At 42.6% G+C, this 14,029-nt stretch overlaps 1 protein-coding gene across 46 annotated transcripts in view; it reads right to left on the reverse strand.

Annotated features, from left to right (window-relative positions):
• Positions 1 to 4,721: 4,721 nt before the first annotated feature.
• The window catches only part of SRD5A3 (steroid 5 alpha-reductase 3), a 41,618-nt gene continuing 32,310 nt past the window's right edge, over positions 4,722 to 14,029 (reverse strand). For 9 of the 46 annotated variants that reach the window (XM_074039997.1, XM_074039991.1, XM_045392605.2 and 6 more), the window contains 3 exons: positions 9,137 to 9,200; positions 8,413 to 8,583; positions 4,722 to 5,740 (listed from right to left, as the gene is read on the reverse strand). In XM_074039997.1, coding sequence (XP_073896098.1) covers positions 5,656 to 5,740; positions 8,413 to 8,583; positions 9,137 to 9,200 — 320 coding nt within the window. In that variant the 3' untranslated portion in view covers positions 4,722 to 5,655. Of the gene's footprint in view, positions 5,741 to 6,799; positions 6,863 to 6,896; positions 7,178 to 8,412; positions 8,584 to 9,136; positions 9,201 to 13,349; positions 13,470 to 14,029 lie in introns of those variants that run through there. The other 37 variants (XM_074040008.1, XM_074040002.1, XM_074039992.1 and 34 more) reach the window with 12 other exon arrangements.

The raw sequence follows: 14,029 nt of genomic DNA on the forward strand, positions 1-14,029 counted from the left end.
AGGAGTTTGAGACCAGCCTAGCCAATATGGTGAAACCTCGTGTCTACTAAAAATGCAAAAGTTAGCCAGGCATAGTGGTGTGTGCCTATAGTCCCAGCTACTTGGGAGGCAGAGGCAGAAGAATCACTTGAACCCGGGAGATGGAAGTTGCAGTGAGCCAAGACCACGCCACTGCACTCTTGCCTGGGTGACAGAGAGAAGCTCTGTCTCAGAAAAAAAAAAAAAGAAAAAAAAGAAAAGGACTATTTCCTGGCCTCTCTCAGTGCCTTCATCATTCCCCTCTGATGATGTAGAGTCCATCTAAGCAGTGTAACTGAGCATATTGGGCTCAGCTCCATTGCCTTCTTCCTCTGGGGAGATGGACACCTAAAGGAAAAGCATTATCTGCTGTTCTCTGCGGGGCTTGCCCCCAGCCCAGTGCTGCATGTAACTGGGTGGGAACAGCTCTTGATTCTGGACTTCAGTATTAGCCCAGCCCACCTGGCCACCAGACTTAAAATTATTCCTTCCAACCCGGCCTCCTGTCTGTGTCACTCTCTGTTTTCATCCTCAATGTTTCAGAAATAGGGAGAAGTGAGCTATTTCCTTAACTCTTTTGGAGAACCCTCCTTCCCCATAATCAGCAAAGGGCAGATTAAAGTTTTTTGCCTTAAATAGTCCACAGAGCAAAGGTTGGTTAGAGAAGCCAGGGCAGGGAGATATAAGGAAAGAGGGAAAGCAGAAACCAGAAACTTCACGCTAAGAGTCAAGATCATTCAAATTTAAAGCACTCAGGCTGGGCACGGTGGCTCACACCTATGATCCCAGCACTTTGGGAGGCTGAGGCAGGTGTATCACCTGAGGTCAGGAGTTCGAGACCAGCCTGACCAATATGGTGAAACCCTATCTCTACTAAACATACAAAAATTAGCCGGGTGTGGTGGCATGCGCCTGTGGTCCCCACTACTTGGGAGGCTGAGGCAAGAGATGGCTTGAACCCGGGAGGTGAAGGTTGCAGTGAGTTGAGATCATACCACTGCATTCCAGCCTGGGCAACAGAGCAAGACTCTGTCTCAAAAAAAAAAAAAAAAAAAAAAATTAAAGCACTCAGCAAATGTAAGTGAATGACGAATAGCAATTTGCAACTTGCTTGACCTTCTCAACTCTTTAAAGCACATGAAACAAAGCACACTGCTACCCATCAGCTTGCTAAACCCCTTTAAATGATGGGGACTATTGTGTGGGAACTCTGCTGGTGCAGGGGAAAGGGAGGGCAACCCTTTCCTTACATTCTTGAGTTTTCCTAGGTTTCCACAAGCAGGCTGAAAATTCCAAAAAGAATGCTAAATACATGCTCCAGGTTCATTTATCCAACTGTTTACTTGCATCTCCTTCTGGATGTTTCACAGGCATTTCCAACAGAGCAAGGGCAAAACAGGTCTTTTGATCTCCCTCCAAACACCTGTTCCTCCTTCAGGCTTTCCATCTCAGTAAATGGAACCAACACCCACCATGTTAGATTACTTTCATTCCAGCAAATTTTGTCTCTAATTCTAAAATCTATCTGAATCTGTTCACCTCTGTCTCCACTGTTACCACCTTGTACAAACCAGGTGTCATTTCTCACCCAGGCCATTAAATGGCATCCTAATTGGTCTTCCTGCCTCTGCCAATCTAGAATCTAACCAGCAGCCAGAATGAGCTTTCAAAATTAAAATAATTTCATTCCACTGCTTAAAAGTAATGACTTCTAAATGGACAGAGAATAAAGTCCAAAGCCCCTATCTCTGAATGAAAGTTTAATGTGAGCTAAGCCGGGTGTGTTGGCTCACACCTGTAATCCCAGCATTTTGGGAGGCTGAGGCAGGTGGATCACCTGAGGTCAGGAGTTCGAAACCAGCTTGGCCAACATGGCAAAACCCCATCTCTACTAAAAATAAAAAAATCAGCTGGGCATGGTGGCAGGCACCTGTAATCCCAGCTACTCAGGAGGCTGATGCAGGAGAATCGCTTGAACCCGGGAGGCAAAGGTTTCAGTGAGCCAAGATTGCACCATTGCACTCCAGCCTGGGTGACAAGAGCGAAACTCTGTCTCAAAACAAAAAAAAAAAAGAAAAGAAAGTTTAATGTGAGCTACCCCTGCCTCCCTGTGTGACCTTGTCTCTTGGCTTTCTCCACCTCATGTGCCATGCCCAACCAAGAGCTTCTTTCCACCTCAGACTCTTTATACTTCTTCTGCTTTTCTCTTCTGAGAACATTCTTTTTTTAAGATCTTCCGGTCATTTAGGTTAAAGTTCACTTCCTCAAGAGCAGCCTTCCCAGACCACCCATCTAAAATAGACTCTTCCATTCACCCTTGTCACTCTGTCTCATTGTTGGTTCTTTTTAAGTTTGGGAATTTTTGAAAGTTTTTTCGTAGCACTTATCACTGCCTGAAATTATCTTTTTTTTTTTTTTGAGACAGAGTCTTGCTCTGTTGCCCAGGCTGGAGTGCAGTGGTACGATCTTGGCTCAACTCTTCCTCCTGGGTTCAAGTGATTCTTCTGCCTCAGCCTCCTGAGTAGCTGGGACTACAGGCATATGCCACCACTCCCGGCTAATTTTTGTATTTTTAATAGAGACAGGGTTTTGCCGTGTTGGCTAGGCTGGTCTCAAACTCTTGACCTCAAGTGATCCGCCCATCTTGGCCTCCCAAAGTACTAGGATTAAAGGTGTGAGCCACCACGCCTGGCCATCCTGATTATCTAATTGTTTACTTCTTTTTTTGTTTTGTTTTGTTTTTTCTTTTCTTTTTTTTTTTTTTTTTTTTTTTTTTTTGAGACGGAGTCTTACTCTGTCGCCCAGGCTGGGGTGCAGTGGCCGGATCTCAGCTCACTGCAAGCTCCGCCTCCCGGGTTTACGCCATTCTCCTGCCTCAGCCTCCCGAGTAGCTGGGACTACAGGCGCCCGCCACCTCGCCCGGCTAGTTTTTTGTATTTTTTAGTAGAGACAGGGTTTCACCGTGTTAGCCAGGATGGTCTCGATCTCCTGACCTCGTGATCCGCCCGTCTCGGCCTCCCAAAGTGCTGGGATTACAGGCTTGAGCCACCGCACCCGGCCTTGTTTTGTTTTTTTCAAGACAGTCTCACTCTGTAGCCCAGGCTGGAGTGCAGGGCCGTGATCTCCACTCACTGCAACCTCCGCCTCCCAAGTCCTGGTTCAAGCAGTTCTCCTCCCTCAGCCTCCTCGAATAGCTGGGATTACAGGCATGCACCACCATGCCCAGCTAACTTTTATATTTTTAGTAGAGTTGGGGTTTCATAATGTTGGCCAGGATGGTCTTGAACTCCTGGCCCCAAGTGACCCGCCAGCCTCAGCCTCCCAAAGTGCTGGCATTACAGGTGTGAGCCACCATGCCCGGCCTACTTTTTGTTTTTTGAGACAGGGTGGCGTTCTGTCACCCAGACTAGAGTGCAATGGTGTGATCTCGGCTTACCGCAATCTCTGCCTGCTGGGTTCAAGCAATTCTCATGCCTCAGCTTCCCAAGTAGCTGGAATTACAGGCATGTGTCACCATGCCCAGTTTTTTTTTTTTTTTTTTTAGTATTTTTAGTGAAGACAAGATTTCACCATACTGGCCAGGCTGGTTTTGAACTCTTGACCTCAAATGATCCACCCTCCTTGGCCTCCTAAAGTGCTGGGATTACAGGTGTGAGCCAGCATGCCTGGCCTTTGTTTACTTCTTATATTTATTATCTGTATTGGCAACTAAAACGTAAGTGTCATTGGGGTTGGAATCTTGTCTAAAGAGTGCCTGGCAGTAGAAAACACTCACACATGAATGAATAATTAGTTCAGTGAAATTCTGACAACAAAAAGACAAAGGCAAATCTAGACACAGACATAGTCTGGCTCAAAAATACAGATTTCTGATCTGTCACAGCTTCATCTTTGAAAGTCAGCCTCATTCCATACCATTCCATACCCACTCCTTCCTCCCAAAAGGCCTGAGCAGTTTCGAAGTGGCTTCTGTGCCTTCTTTGCCCTTGGCCTGCCTCTGAGAGACAGAGTTCATCTGACTTTCTGCTCACTTCCTAGCGACTTTGAGTTCATTTACAGCCAAAGACAATAATGGGTCTGTAACTCACCAAGAATCCTTCAACCCAGGGCACTCCACCTCCCCCAATTATTGCCAAGTCTGGTTTAGGTCTGACAGCAACTGAGGCTCCACCCTCCATCCCCTCCATCTTCTCCGTCCTCCCCCAGGTTAGGGGAAATCCTCTCTCCATTGTCAAGTCAAAGTGTGAAGTTTGATGAAGCTACTCAGGGCAGAGAGGTGGTTGGAAATTAGGTGGGAGTGATACTCTTTCGTCAAATTAAGGCTTGGATATTACCAAGAAGTAGGATCAAAATTACATCAGCCAGAGAAATATAAATCCATTAGACTAGATGAGGATCTTTAAAATGAGAAAAAGTTGCAGCCATGGAGTAGAAGACCCTCTCATTCCCTCTTCCCAAACCTTGAGAGTAGAACTTCACCGCCATGAAAAGTCTATGGATGCTGAGACCTGTGCACCCCTTCTCCCTGAGGCAGGCCTACAGAATTGGGCATGAAACGGCAAAGGATGGCCTCTGCTTCCACCACCATCAGAAATGTTACATTTTCACCAGTGCACCATAATGTAGCAGTATCTCATTGTGAGGTATCACCTGGAGTTCTTCATCTCATGACCAAGAAAATTAAGGAGCGTGGATGCAAAGGGTGAAGTTGCAGCAAAAGTTTAATAAGCAAAGGAAGAAAGCTCTCCACAGTGGAGAGCGGACCCGGAAGAGGGTTGCTGTTTTTACAGGTGACTGCAAAGGCTTTTATAAGAAACTGGTGAGGACTGGGCATCTCATTTGCATAAGATATGAATTTCTGGTAGCTCCACCTCATCCTTCTAGTGTGAGTGTGGGCCCTTAGCTAAAGTTTTACTCCGTATTGCTTTGTTCCCCTTACTGCGCATGTGTTAGGGGATGGAATTTTCTACTGCATGCATATCTGGGCAAGTCATCTCTGTAGGCTTTTATATCTGTGTGGCTGTTGGATGTCTTAGGCAAGGCCCCCTGTGCAGATCTCCTTATCTGTGCCTGCAGCTTGATTTTTTCAGGCCGTTCTTTTGTTTGAAATAATTTAACCAAAGACCCACCCTAACTGATGCCTGAAAGGTTTCTTCCTTTCTCCTCTCGCAGTATCTTCCCTTGTAGACTACATCAATGTTGAAATGTTCTTGCTAAAAAGGATGCAGGGAGAAAGACAAAGTTATAAAGTAGGCATCCACAATTTTTCCATCTTGCCCCACTCCCCAGTCTAAATGAGGGGAAAAAAAATTGGCGGGGTCTCCAGCCCTGTCTGAAGTAGGCATCCATTATTCTGCCAGGTCAATTGCTGCAGTGGAAAGCATGACCTCAAGTTTTGTCAGATGCACCAAATTTTCAAGAGAAAAGCCAGAGAGCTGAATATTTGTGTGAAATTTCCTAATTTTTAAAAGTTGGCAATTGCATCAAATTAGGATTATACTCCACTAAATATAACATAAAATCGAAAAGAACATGCAGCATAAATGAGAGAGAAATGTTTTCCTTCATTAGAGGCAGTTCAGTGGCTCCACAGAGATCAGGGATCCAGGTTCCTTCCAGCCTTCTGCTCTATCATTCCTAGGGGGTGACCTTTATCTTCATGGCCCAGTGTGGCTGCAAGAGCTCTAGCATCCAACTTCCCAGCAGAAGGATGGAGGACTGGCTGGAAAAACAAGGAGACACAGGGTATGCTTCAGGTATGTTTTAAGGGAACTGCCGCAAAACACATCTGCTTCCATCTTATTGGCTAGAACTTAGCTGCATGGTGACAGCTAATTGCAAAGGAAGCTGGGAAATGTAGTCTCTATTTCAGAGGCGCTTTCTATAGGGAATAAAGGGAGAAAGACTCTTGAGGTCAGCAATTAATAGTCTGTGTCATAGTAACTATATCAGTCAGGGTTCTCCAGAGAAACAGAACCAGTAGGAGGCATACGGCAAATCTGAAATCTTAGAAAAGACCAGCAGGCTGGAAACTCAAGCCAGATTTTTATATTACAGTCCTTCTCCAGGAAATCTCGGATTTTGCTCTTAAGGCTGTTAACTAATTAGATGAGGCCTACCCACATTATTGACAGTAGACTCCTTAAAGTCAACTGGTTGTAGATATTATATCTGCAAAATATCTTCACAGCCACATCGTTATTAGTGTTGGAACAAACAACTGAGTCCCATAGCCTAACCAAGTTGACACATATAATTAACCATTACACTAATTCACAATTTTACAAAACTATGCATACAAAATAGTAGCTGTCTATGAGCAGGGTATGACCTGCAGCCTGCCAGTTTGCAGTCCTTTCTTTGCATGTCAGAGCAAGGGATTTGGCCCTTTATATAGACCTACGATGTAATAATACCCTAACTACATACCCACCATACGACTGGAATCACACATACACTGCCACAAGAGGTCTGCAGTGAAGGTCCCAAAGTCCCAGACAGTATGTAGAGAAAGAGTCCTGTTTTTTGTTTGTGTTGCTTTTACCACTGTGCTGATGGAATGCTATCTGATAACACACTTTTCTGACTCCTTTCTGACTCAGAAAATTATTTTCACTGTAAAACCCAAACCTCAGTTGCTAGGTAGTGATTTAGAGTCACAGGAGGGGGCAGTGAGGGGAGAAGGCAGGGAGCTGGGGCTAAGAAAAAGCCCAGGGCTTTGGCAGCCTATAATCACCAACCATTCCACTCACCCTACTGGGTGAGACTCTTCTATACTCACCCCAGACAGTTCTTATCTGGTGCTCCTCTTTCAAAGCTGTCATGCTGTAAAGTTGTGTTGTCACTGATTTGTAAGAGCGGTTTATATATTGTGAATATTTATTTTTTCTTTCTTATAAGTATTGTAATTGGTTTTTCTAATTTTTAAAACATTGGTTGTGATGTCTTACACTGTAATTCTGTACAGGCTTACAGCTTTTCTGAGTCTATTTGAATAATATAAGTACTAGAAATGTGGCTAAAATGGGCCCATTAAAAGCACTGGGCCAGGCACAGTGGCTCCTGTCTGCAATCCCGGCACTTTGGAAGACTGAGGTGGGCAGATTGCTTGAGCTCAGGAATTTGAGACCAGCCTGGGCAACATGGTGAAATTCCATCTCTACAAAAAATTTAAAAAAAAAAAAAACAGCTGAGTATGGTGGCATGTGCCTGTAGTCTCTGCTACTTGGGAGGCTGAGGCAGGAAGATCACTTAAGCCCAGGAGATGGAGGCTGCAGTGAGATATAATTGTACCACTGTCCTCCAGCCTAGGTGACAGAGTGAGGAAAAAATAAAAATGAAAAGAAGGAAGAAAAAAAAGCATTGACACACTTTTTTTTTTTTTTTTTTTTTTTTTTTTTTGAGACAGGGTCTCACTCTGTTACACAGGCTGGAGGGCAGTGACGTGATCACAGCTCACTCCCACGGTCAAGCGATCCTCCTGCCTCAGCCTCCTGCATGGCTGGGACTACCCACTTGCACCACCATGCCCAGCTAATTTTTAAATTCCTTTTAGAGACACAGTCTCACTGTATTGCCCAGGCTGGTACTGAACTCCTGGGCTCAAGTGATCTTCCTGCCTTCACCTCCCAAAGTGTTAGGATTACAGGTGTGAGCCACTGTGCCCAGCCAGCACACAAATTATATCGCCTAGAAATCGATAATTTCACTAAAAGCCAGAAGATAGAACTAAAATTATTTAGGGTAAATGTGTGTCTTGTATTTCTTAATTCAGCAACAAATTAGTTATGTTTATGCAAACATCATCATATAAAAATAAACACAATTATAATTCAGTGGATCTTTTTTCGCTTTATGGGAAGCAGGTTTGGTTTATCTGGCTTCAGTGCTTTTCCCTGCTCTTTACTTTTCACGAGTAAGTCATCTTTATTGTCATTTTGTTTTTACTGCAAAGTTCACTGGAGTCATCATTTTTGAAGAAACCAAAAATAGATGAGGTGGGCCCATATTGTGGTGGCCATTTCTCTGATCTTTAGAAAAATAGTTCTCCATATTTGAAAACTAAGAATGCTCATAGAAGGACAATCTAACAGTCTTGCTATTTATAAGACACCTGAATTTGACTCCCATTTGAATGGATGTTTATCCCTGTCAAACTTATGCTTTGGACAGCAAAACACGTAATTTTTAAATTTTTGTTATTATTTTTGAGACAGAGTCCCCTCTTGTTGCTCAGGCTAGAGTGCAGTGGCATGATTACGGCTCACATCAGCCTCGACCTCCCAGGCTCAAGCTATCCTCCCACCTCAGCTTCCCAAGTAGCTGGGACTATAGGTACGTGGCACCATACCCAGCTAGTTTTTTTTCTATTTTTTGTAGAGATGAGGGTCTCACTACATTGCCGAGGCTGGTCTTGAACTCCTGGGCTCAAGCACTCCTCCTGCCTTGGCCTCCCAAAATGCTGGGATTACAGCCATGAGCCACTGTGTCCAGCCGAAACTCCTAATTTTAATGAGAATGGCATCCATTGAAGGCATTGTCCCCAATTGCTTTGTGACATCAGTCCTGGATCAAATGCAAACAGATTTTTCCTTATGACAAATTCTGCACTATAGCCCACAGTATTATATTGCTTTACTCTGTTTTTTTTGTTTCTTTCCCTGAGGTGGAGTCTCTCTCTGTCGCCCAGGGTAGAGTGCAGTGGCGCAATCTTGGCTCATTGCAACCTCTGCCTCCCGGGTTCAAGCGATTCTCCTGCCTTAGCTTCCTGAGTAGCTGGGACTATAGGCGTGCGCCATTACGCCCAGCTAATTTTTGTATTTTTAGTAGAGACGAGGTTTCATCACATTGGTCAGGCTGGTCTTGAACTCCTGACCTTGTGATCCTCCTGCTTCGGCCTCCCAAAGTGCTGGGATTATAGGCATGAGCCACCGCACCCGGCTATATTGCTTTACTCTTAACATAGATTAAATGCCTATTACCTGATAAATTTTGTATGGCACACATTCAGAACATGCATTTTCTTGCATCTCTTGCTCTTTTTCTACTCTCCTTAAGCATTCATAGGCATGCATTTTCTACTATGATGGCTTATAACAAAAATCTGTAATACTCTTACTTGTGGTCATTGCTGGCTATGTAATTCGCTGAGACCAGTGCAAAATGAAAATATGGGACCTCCTCTGTAAAAAACAGGAAAAAATACAGTTAAAGATACTAATGTAATAGGGATAATAGTGATACTGGAGTAACTACATGAGCTTAAACATTGCAAAACTAATAGTTGTGATGTCATAATTTTATATAATACAATAAACAATAATCATTTATTAATGTGATGTCCTGACTACTATATTTTTCTGGCTCATTTTTCTGCAAATTCATCAAAATTTATTCTTTTCATTTCACTTTCATTTTCAATAGATATGAAATTTATGTCACACAATTTCTTTACCAATAGATAAGACTGAAAGCAACACCAGCCAGTCTTGGGAAATATAAAATCACAAATAAATTTTGATAATTTTTCATTTTGTAAAGGATCTTTCTACTGATGCAGCAGTTAAGAGTGTTTCATAAACTGTGACAGCACTGATATAAATTTCTGATAAATTATTTTGAAACATAAATTTTAGTACTTCTAGAGTTGTTGGTTCTTGTGGAATAATTTTTCTAAAGGGACTTAACTCCTTAGACAACTCAGTTTTAAGTAAAAATCCCAATTTAATTTTAAGTATAAATTTATACAATGATATTTTAATGTTTCTGCAGACATAAGGAAATATTTCCTGAAACTTGTGGAGGTCTTACAAGAAACTGAAAGTGGCTTCATAATTTGTATATAATTCATAAGGCCTGTTTATGTATTCTGTCACTGACTCTTCAATTACAAGAAAAAAAAATGTTTAATTATCTTTCTGCTAAACAAGCTAAACAATTGGTTTGTACTTCCTAGGAAAATAGCATTCTTTTCTGTAGAATGTGACAATCTTTAAACTTAATTTCTGTTTCTAAGCCTGAGGTTATTTGCTTTGCAGTGTTGTAGTAGTTTTCAAAACTAGACATTCTCAATGCTTCAAGAATTCTAATAACCCCCTGCTATGCTACGACTATGTTCATGTATACACTTTTATTGTATACATGTTGTACTAATTTACTGACAAGTTAGCGGAATGAGTTCCTGTCCCAGTACTCAGGGTGGAGAGTTACTATTTGTGCAGGTGATGCAGGGCTAAGCTCTGGGAAGGGACAGGCGAGCTGGTCCCTTCTCAGGCGACCAGTGGGAGCACTGCTAGTTCTGGCAATGCCCATATGCAGAGCCCTTTCCTATCTTTGGAGCCACAGCCACCACTCTCCTGACTGTTACTTCTGCTGCTGCCACCATTACCACTGCAACTGGGCCCAGGTACTGGCTCAGCTGCACTCTGGACTGCCCTGAATCATGCACACATGCATGCCTTCCTGGCTGGGGTGTTTCCACTGCTCACGTGCATGCTTCATTGTCTCACTGGCTTCACTTGCCAAACACAAATTCAAAGATAAAATCACTAAGAATTCCAAGACAGCAACAGCAGAGGATTAAACCAAGCATGGGCCCCTTCTGAGAGTGCAACTGCACAGCATATGGTCCTATAAATAGTCTATTAGGTGTCAGGATTTGGACTTTTTGTAGAAGAGAGGATAAGGTGACAAGAAAATGATGGGCACTGACAGATTTCCTCCATGATCTTAACTTAAAGCAATAGGTTGTTGATAAATCTACATCATCTTCATACTGAAATGTATGCTCTTTGAGAGCAAGAATCTTGTCTTATGCAGCCCTGTATTCCCCATGGGACCTACCTCTGTGCCTTCCATATAGCAGATGTTAAGTACATTAGTTTGAACACATAAATTGCTATTCTTCCGTTTCAGAAGGGTAACGTGTAAAGAGTTGGGAACAGGTGGTCCTTTTATTTAAGGCATTAAACTGATCAAAACTGGTATTAAAAAATCTGATCTTCTTGTCTGATCCAGGAGGAGAAATATCATTAGTAAGCATTGTGTTTTCTGTGTTCTTTCCACAAATGTGCCCTGTATAAACTTCCTGAGTTTGGTAGAGGAGAATCCTGGTTTTGCTTGCACATACAGAGCATGATGGATTTCATTTTTTCCCCTTTGTTTCTGTGTCTTAGAAGCAAAATCATAGAAGGAAACTCTATAGACAATTTCAGATGGAGGATGAAAAAGGATTGGAAGTACAATTTGGCCATGACAATTAGGTGGGAAAGGGTGATGAAACTTATTAACCTAATAAGCTAAAGTACTTAAAGTAATAAGAAGTAACTTATTAACCTAATAAGCTAAAGTCCATCCTTTTCCATCTATTACTATGGGCTACATTTTGCACTGAACATTATTTACGTTCACTGCATAAGGACAGAAAGGAGGGATAACATTATAGAGGAATGAGTTATTTCCCATTTACTGGATTACATGGTTCCTGTGGCATGAATTTTTTTTAACCTCAAAGATTTTACACAATCTACATGTCAAAAATTCCTGATTGGCTGGGCATGGTGGCTCACGCCTGTAATGCCAGCACTTTGGGAGGCCGAGGCTGGCGGATCACCTGAGGTCAGGAGTTCGAGGCCAGCCTGGCCAACATGGTGAAATCCTGTCTCTACTAATACAAAAATTAGTGGGGCATGGTGGCAAGTGCCTGTAATCTCAGTTACTCGGGAGGCTGAGGCAGGAGAATCGCTTGAACCCGGGAGACAGAGGTTGCACTGAGCCGAGATCCCACCACTGCACTCCAGTCTGGGCGTCTTGGGAAAAAAAAATTCATGATCACTAGTCATGCTATTAATTAATAGCAGATCACAGGATTATAGGTCTAGATGTGAGGAAGCAAGAAATCTCAAAGTGCTGATTTTTTTTTTTAAGTTTATGGGAAGAACAAATATTAAAGATCTCAGTCTCTAAAGACTAATCACTGTCTTCTTCACCAACAGGTCTTAATCTTAATATTTTGAAGGGTAAATATATTTATTCCAATTCCCACAAATGCTGTATTTCTCTAATAAAACCTGATAAAGGCTGGGTGTGGTGGCCCCTGCCTATAGTCCTAGCTACTCGGGAGACTGAAGTGGGAGGACAGCTTGAGCCCCAGGAGGTTGAGGCTGGTGTGAGCCGTAATTATGCCGTTGCACTCCAGCCTGGGTGACAGAGTGAGACCCTGTCTCAAAGAAAAAAAAAAAACCAAAAATCGAAAAACCTGACAAAAAGATGTGGATAAGATTGTAACAGTTTATGGATTCCCAGACAAGTATTTTGGCTTTCATTTTACTTCCTCTTTATGAGAATTGTTACCAGATTCTTGGTAATATAAATGCACAATTGGATGCATTTCACACGTGTCAATATAAACTGCATTCAATCTTTGAAAGAAAGATATTATTGCAATTCTGCAACAGAGTAAAGTAAGCCAGAGGACTAGTTACTTATGCAGATAACAGTAACAGAGTCATATTTTTAATAAATGTTGAGTGTCTGCTATATATCAAGCACTTTAATAGTGCTGGGGATATATCTGTGAACAACACAATAAAAACAAAAACAAAAATGTTTGCCCTCATGTAGCTCACATTACATTGAGGAAACACAAGCAAAAAATAATGTACCTAAGTGTGTTGGAGGCCAAAAGGTTGAGGGTCATGATCAACTCAGTATACCACTGGAGGCTATATGAGTAAACAGCAAACTTTCTCATAAACGCAGAATGTTGGCAAACTGACAAACTGTGTCTGCCACTAGAAGGAATGCTGAGAGCAGTCGTGCCCCAAGCACAGTGTTTATTGTGATTAGGTATATCTGAAGCCTATTAGTAATAATATGAACCTGTGATCAATTAAACAGCTGACCAATCGTTACCTCCTCCTCCCTGCTCTTTCTACCCAATAAATAAGAAGGGCTGTGAAAACTCAGGGACTGCCTTTGCTCACTAGAAGTGGGGAGCTCTCTTCTTTCCTGGTTCCCCTTCCTTTAAAATAGTTTCTTTTGTCTTAAGTTTACATTTCTACATCCGTCCCTTCCTTCAGTCTTGTAATGACAGTCTCAAGCAGTATTAGTGGCAGTCAGTTACATAAGTGAAAAAGTACATTGTAGAGGTTTATTTCTAGAGAACAAACCACCTTCAAAACCAGGTGACTCAAAACAGTAAGTATTTATTATTGCTCACTAGAGCAAATGGAAAGGAAAATGGAAATGTGTGTGCGATAGAGAGAGAGGAAGAGGAAGAGAGAGGGAGAGGTACAAGGGGGTTGGGTTGCAATTTTAAATAAGGGGATTACCTTATTGAGAAGGCAGCTGTGGTATGCAGCCTCTTTGATGGTCCCCAGTAGTCTGAATTTCCTGGGCTGCTTTGAGTATCCTCTTTCTTTTGAGTATGGGCTGGACCTAGTAACTCCTTTCTAACAAAGAGAATATGGCAAAAGTGACAAGACTTTTCCAAGATTAAGTTATAATGAGATTGTCTTCCTTTGTGGACGCCCTTGCTTGCTTTAATTTCCAAGATTAAGTTATAAAGAGATTGTCTTCCTTTGTGGGCGCCTTTGCTTGCTTGCTCTGATGGAAGCTGGGTACCATGTTGTGAGATGCTCTATGCAGAGGTCCCTCCATAGAGGCAAGGAGCTGAAGGAGGCCCCAGCCAATGAGGGGCCCTTTTCTTTTCTTTCTTTCTTTCTTTTTTTTCTTTTTTTTTTTTTTGAGACAGGGTCTCCCTTTGTTACCCAGGCTGGAGTCCAGTGGGGTTATCTTGACTCACTGCAACCTCTACCTCCTGGGCTCAAGAGATCCTCCCACCTCAGCCTCCCAAGTAGTTGGGACTACAGGTGCAAGCAACCACACCTGGCTAATTTTTGTATTTTTTGTAGATGTGGGGTTTCACCATGTTCCCCAGGCTGATCTTGAACTCCTGAGCTCAAACAATCCACCTGCCTTGGCCTCCGAAAGTGCTGAAATTACAGGTGTG

This window comes from Macaca fascicularis, chromosome 5 (assembly GCF_037993035.2).
Source record: "Macaca fascicularis isolate 582-1 chromosome 5, T2T-MFA8v1.1".
NCBI classification, from domain to species: Eukaryota; Metazoa; Chordata; class Mammalia; order Primates; family Cercopithecidae; genus Macaca; species Macaca fascicularis.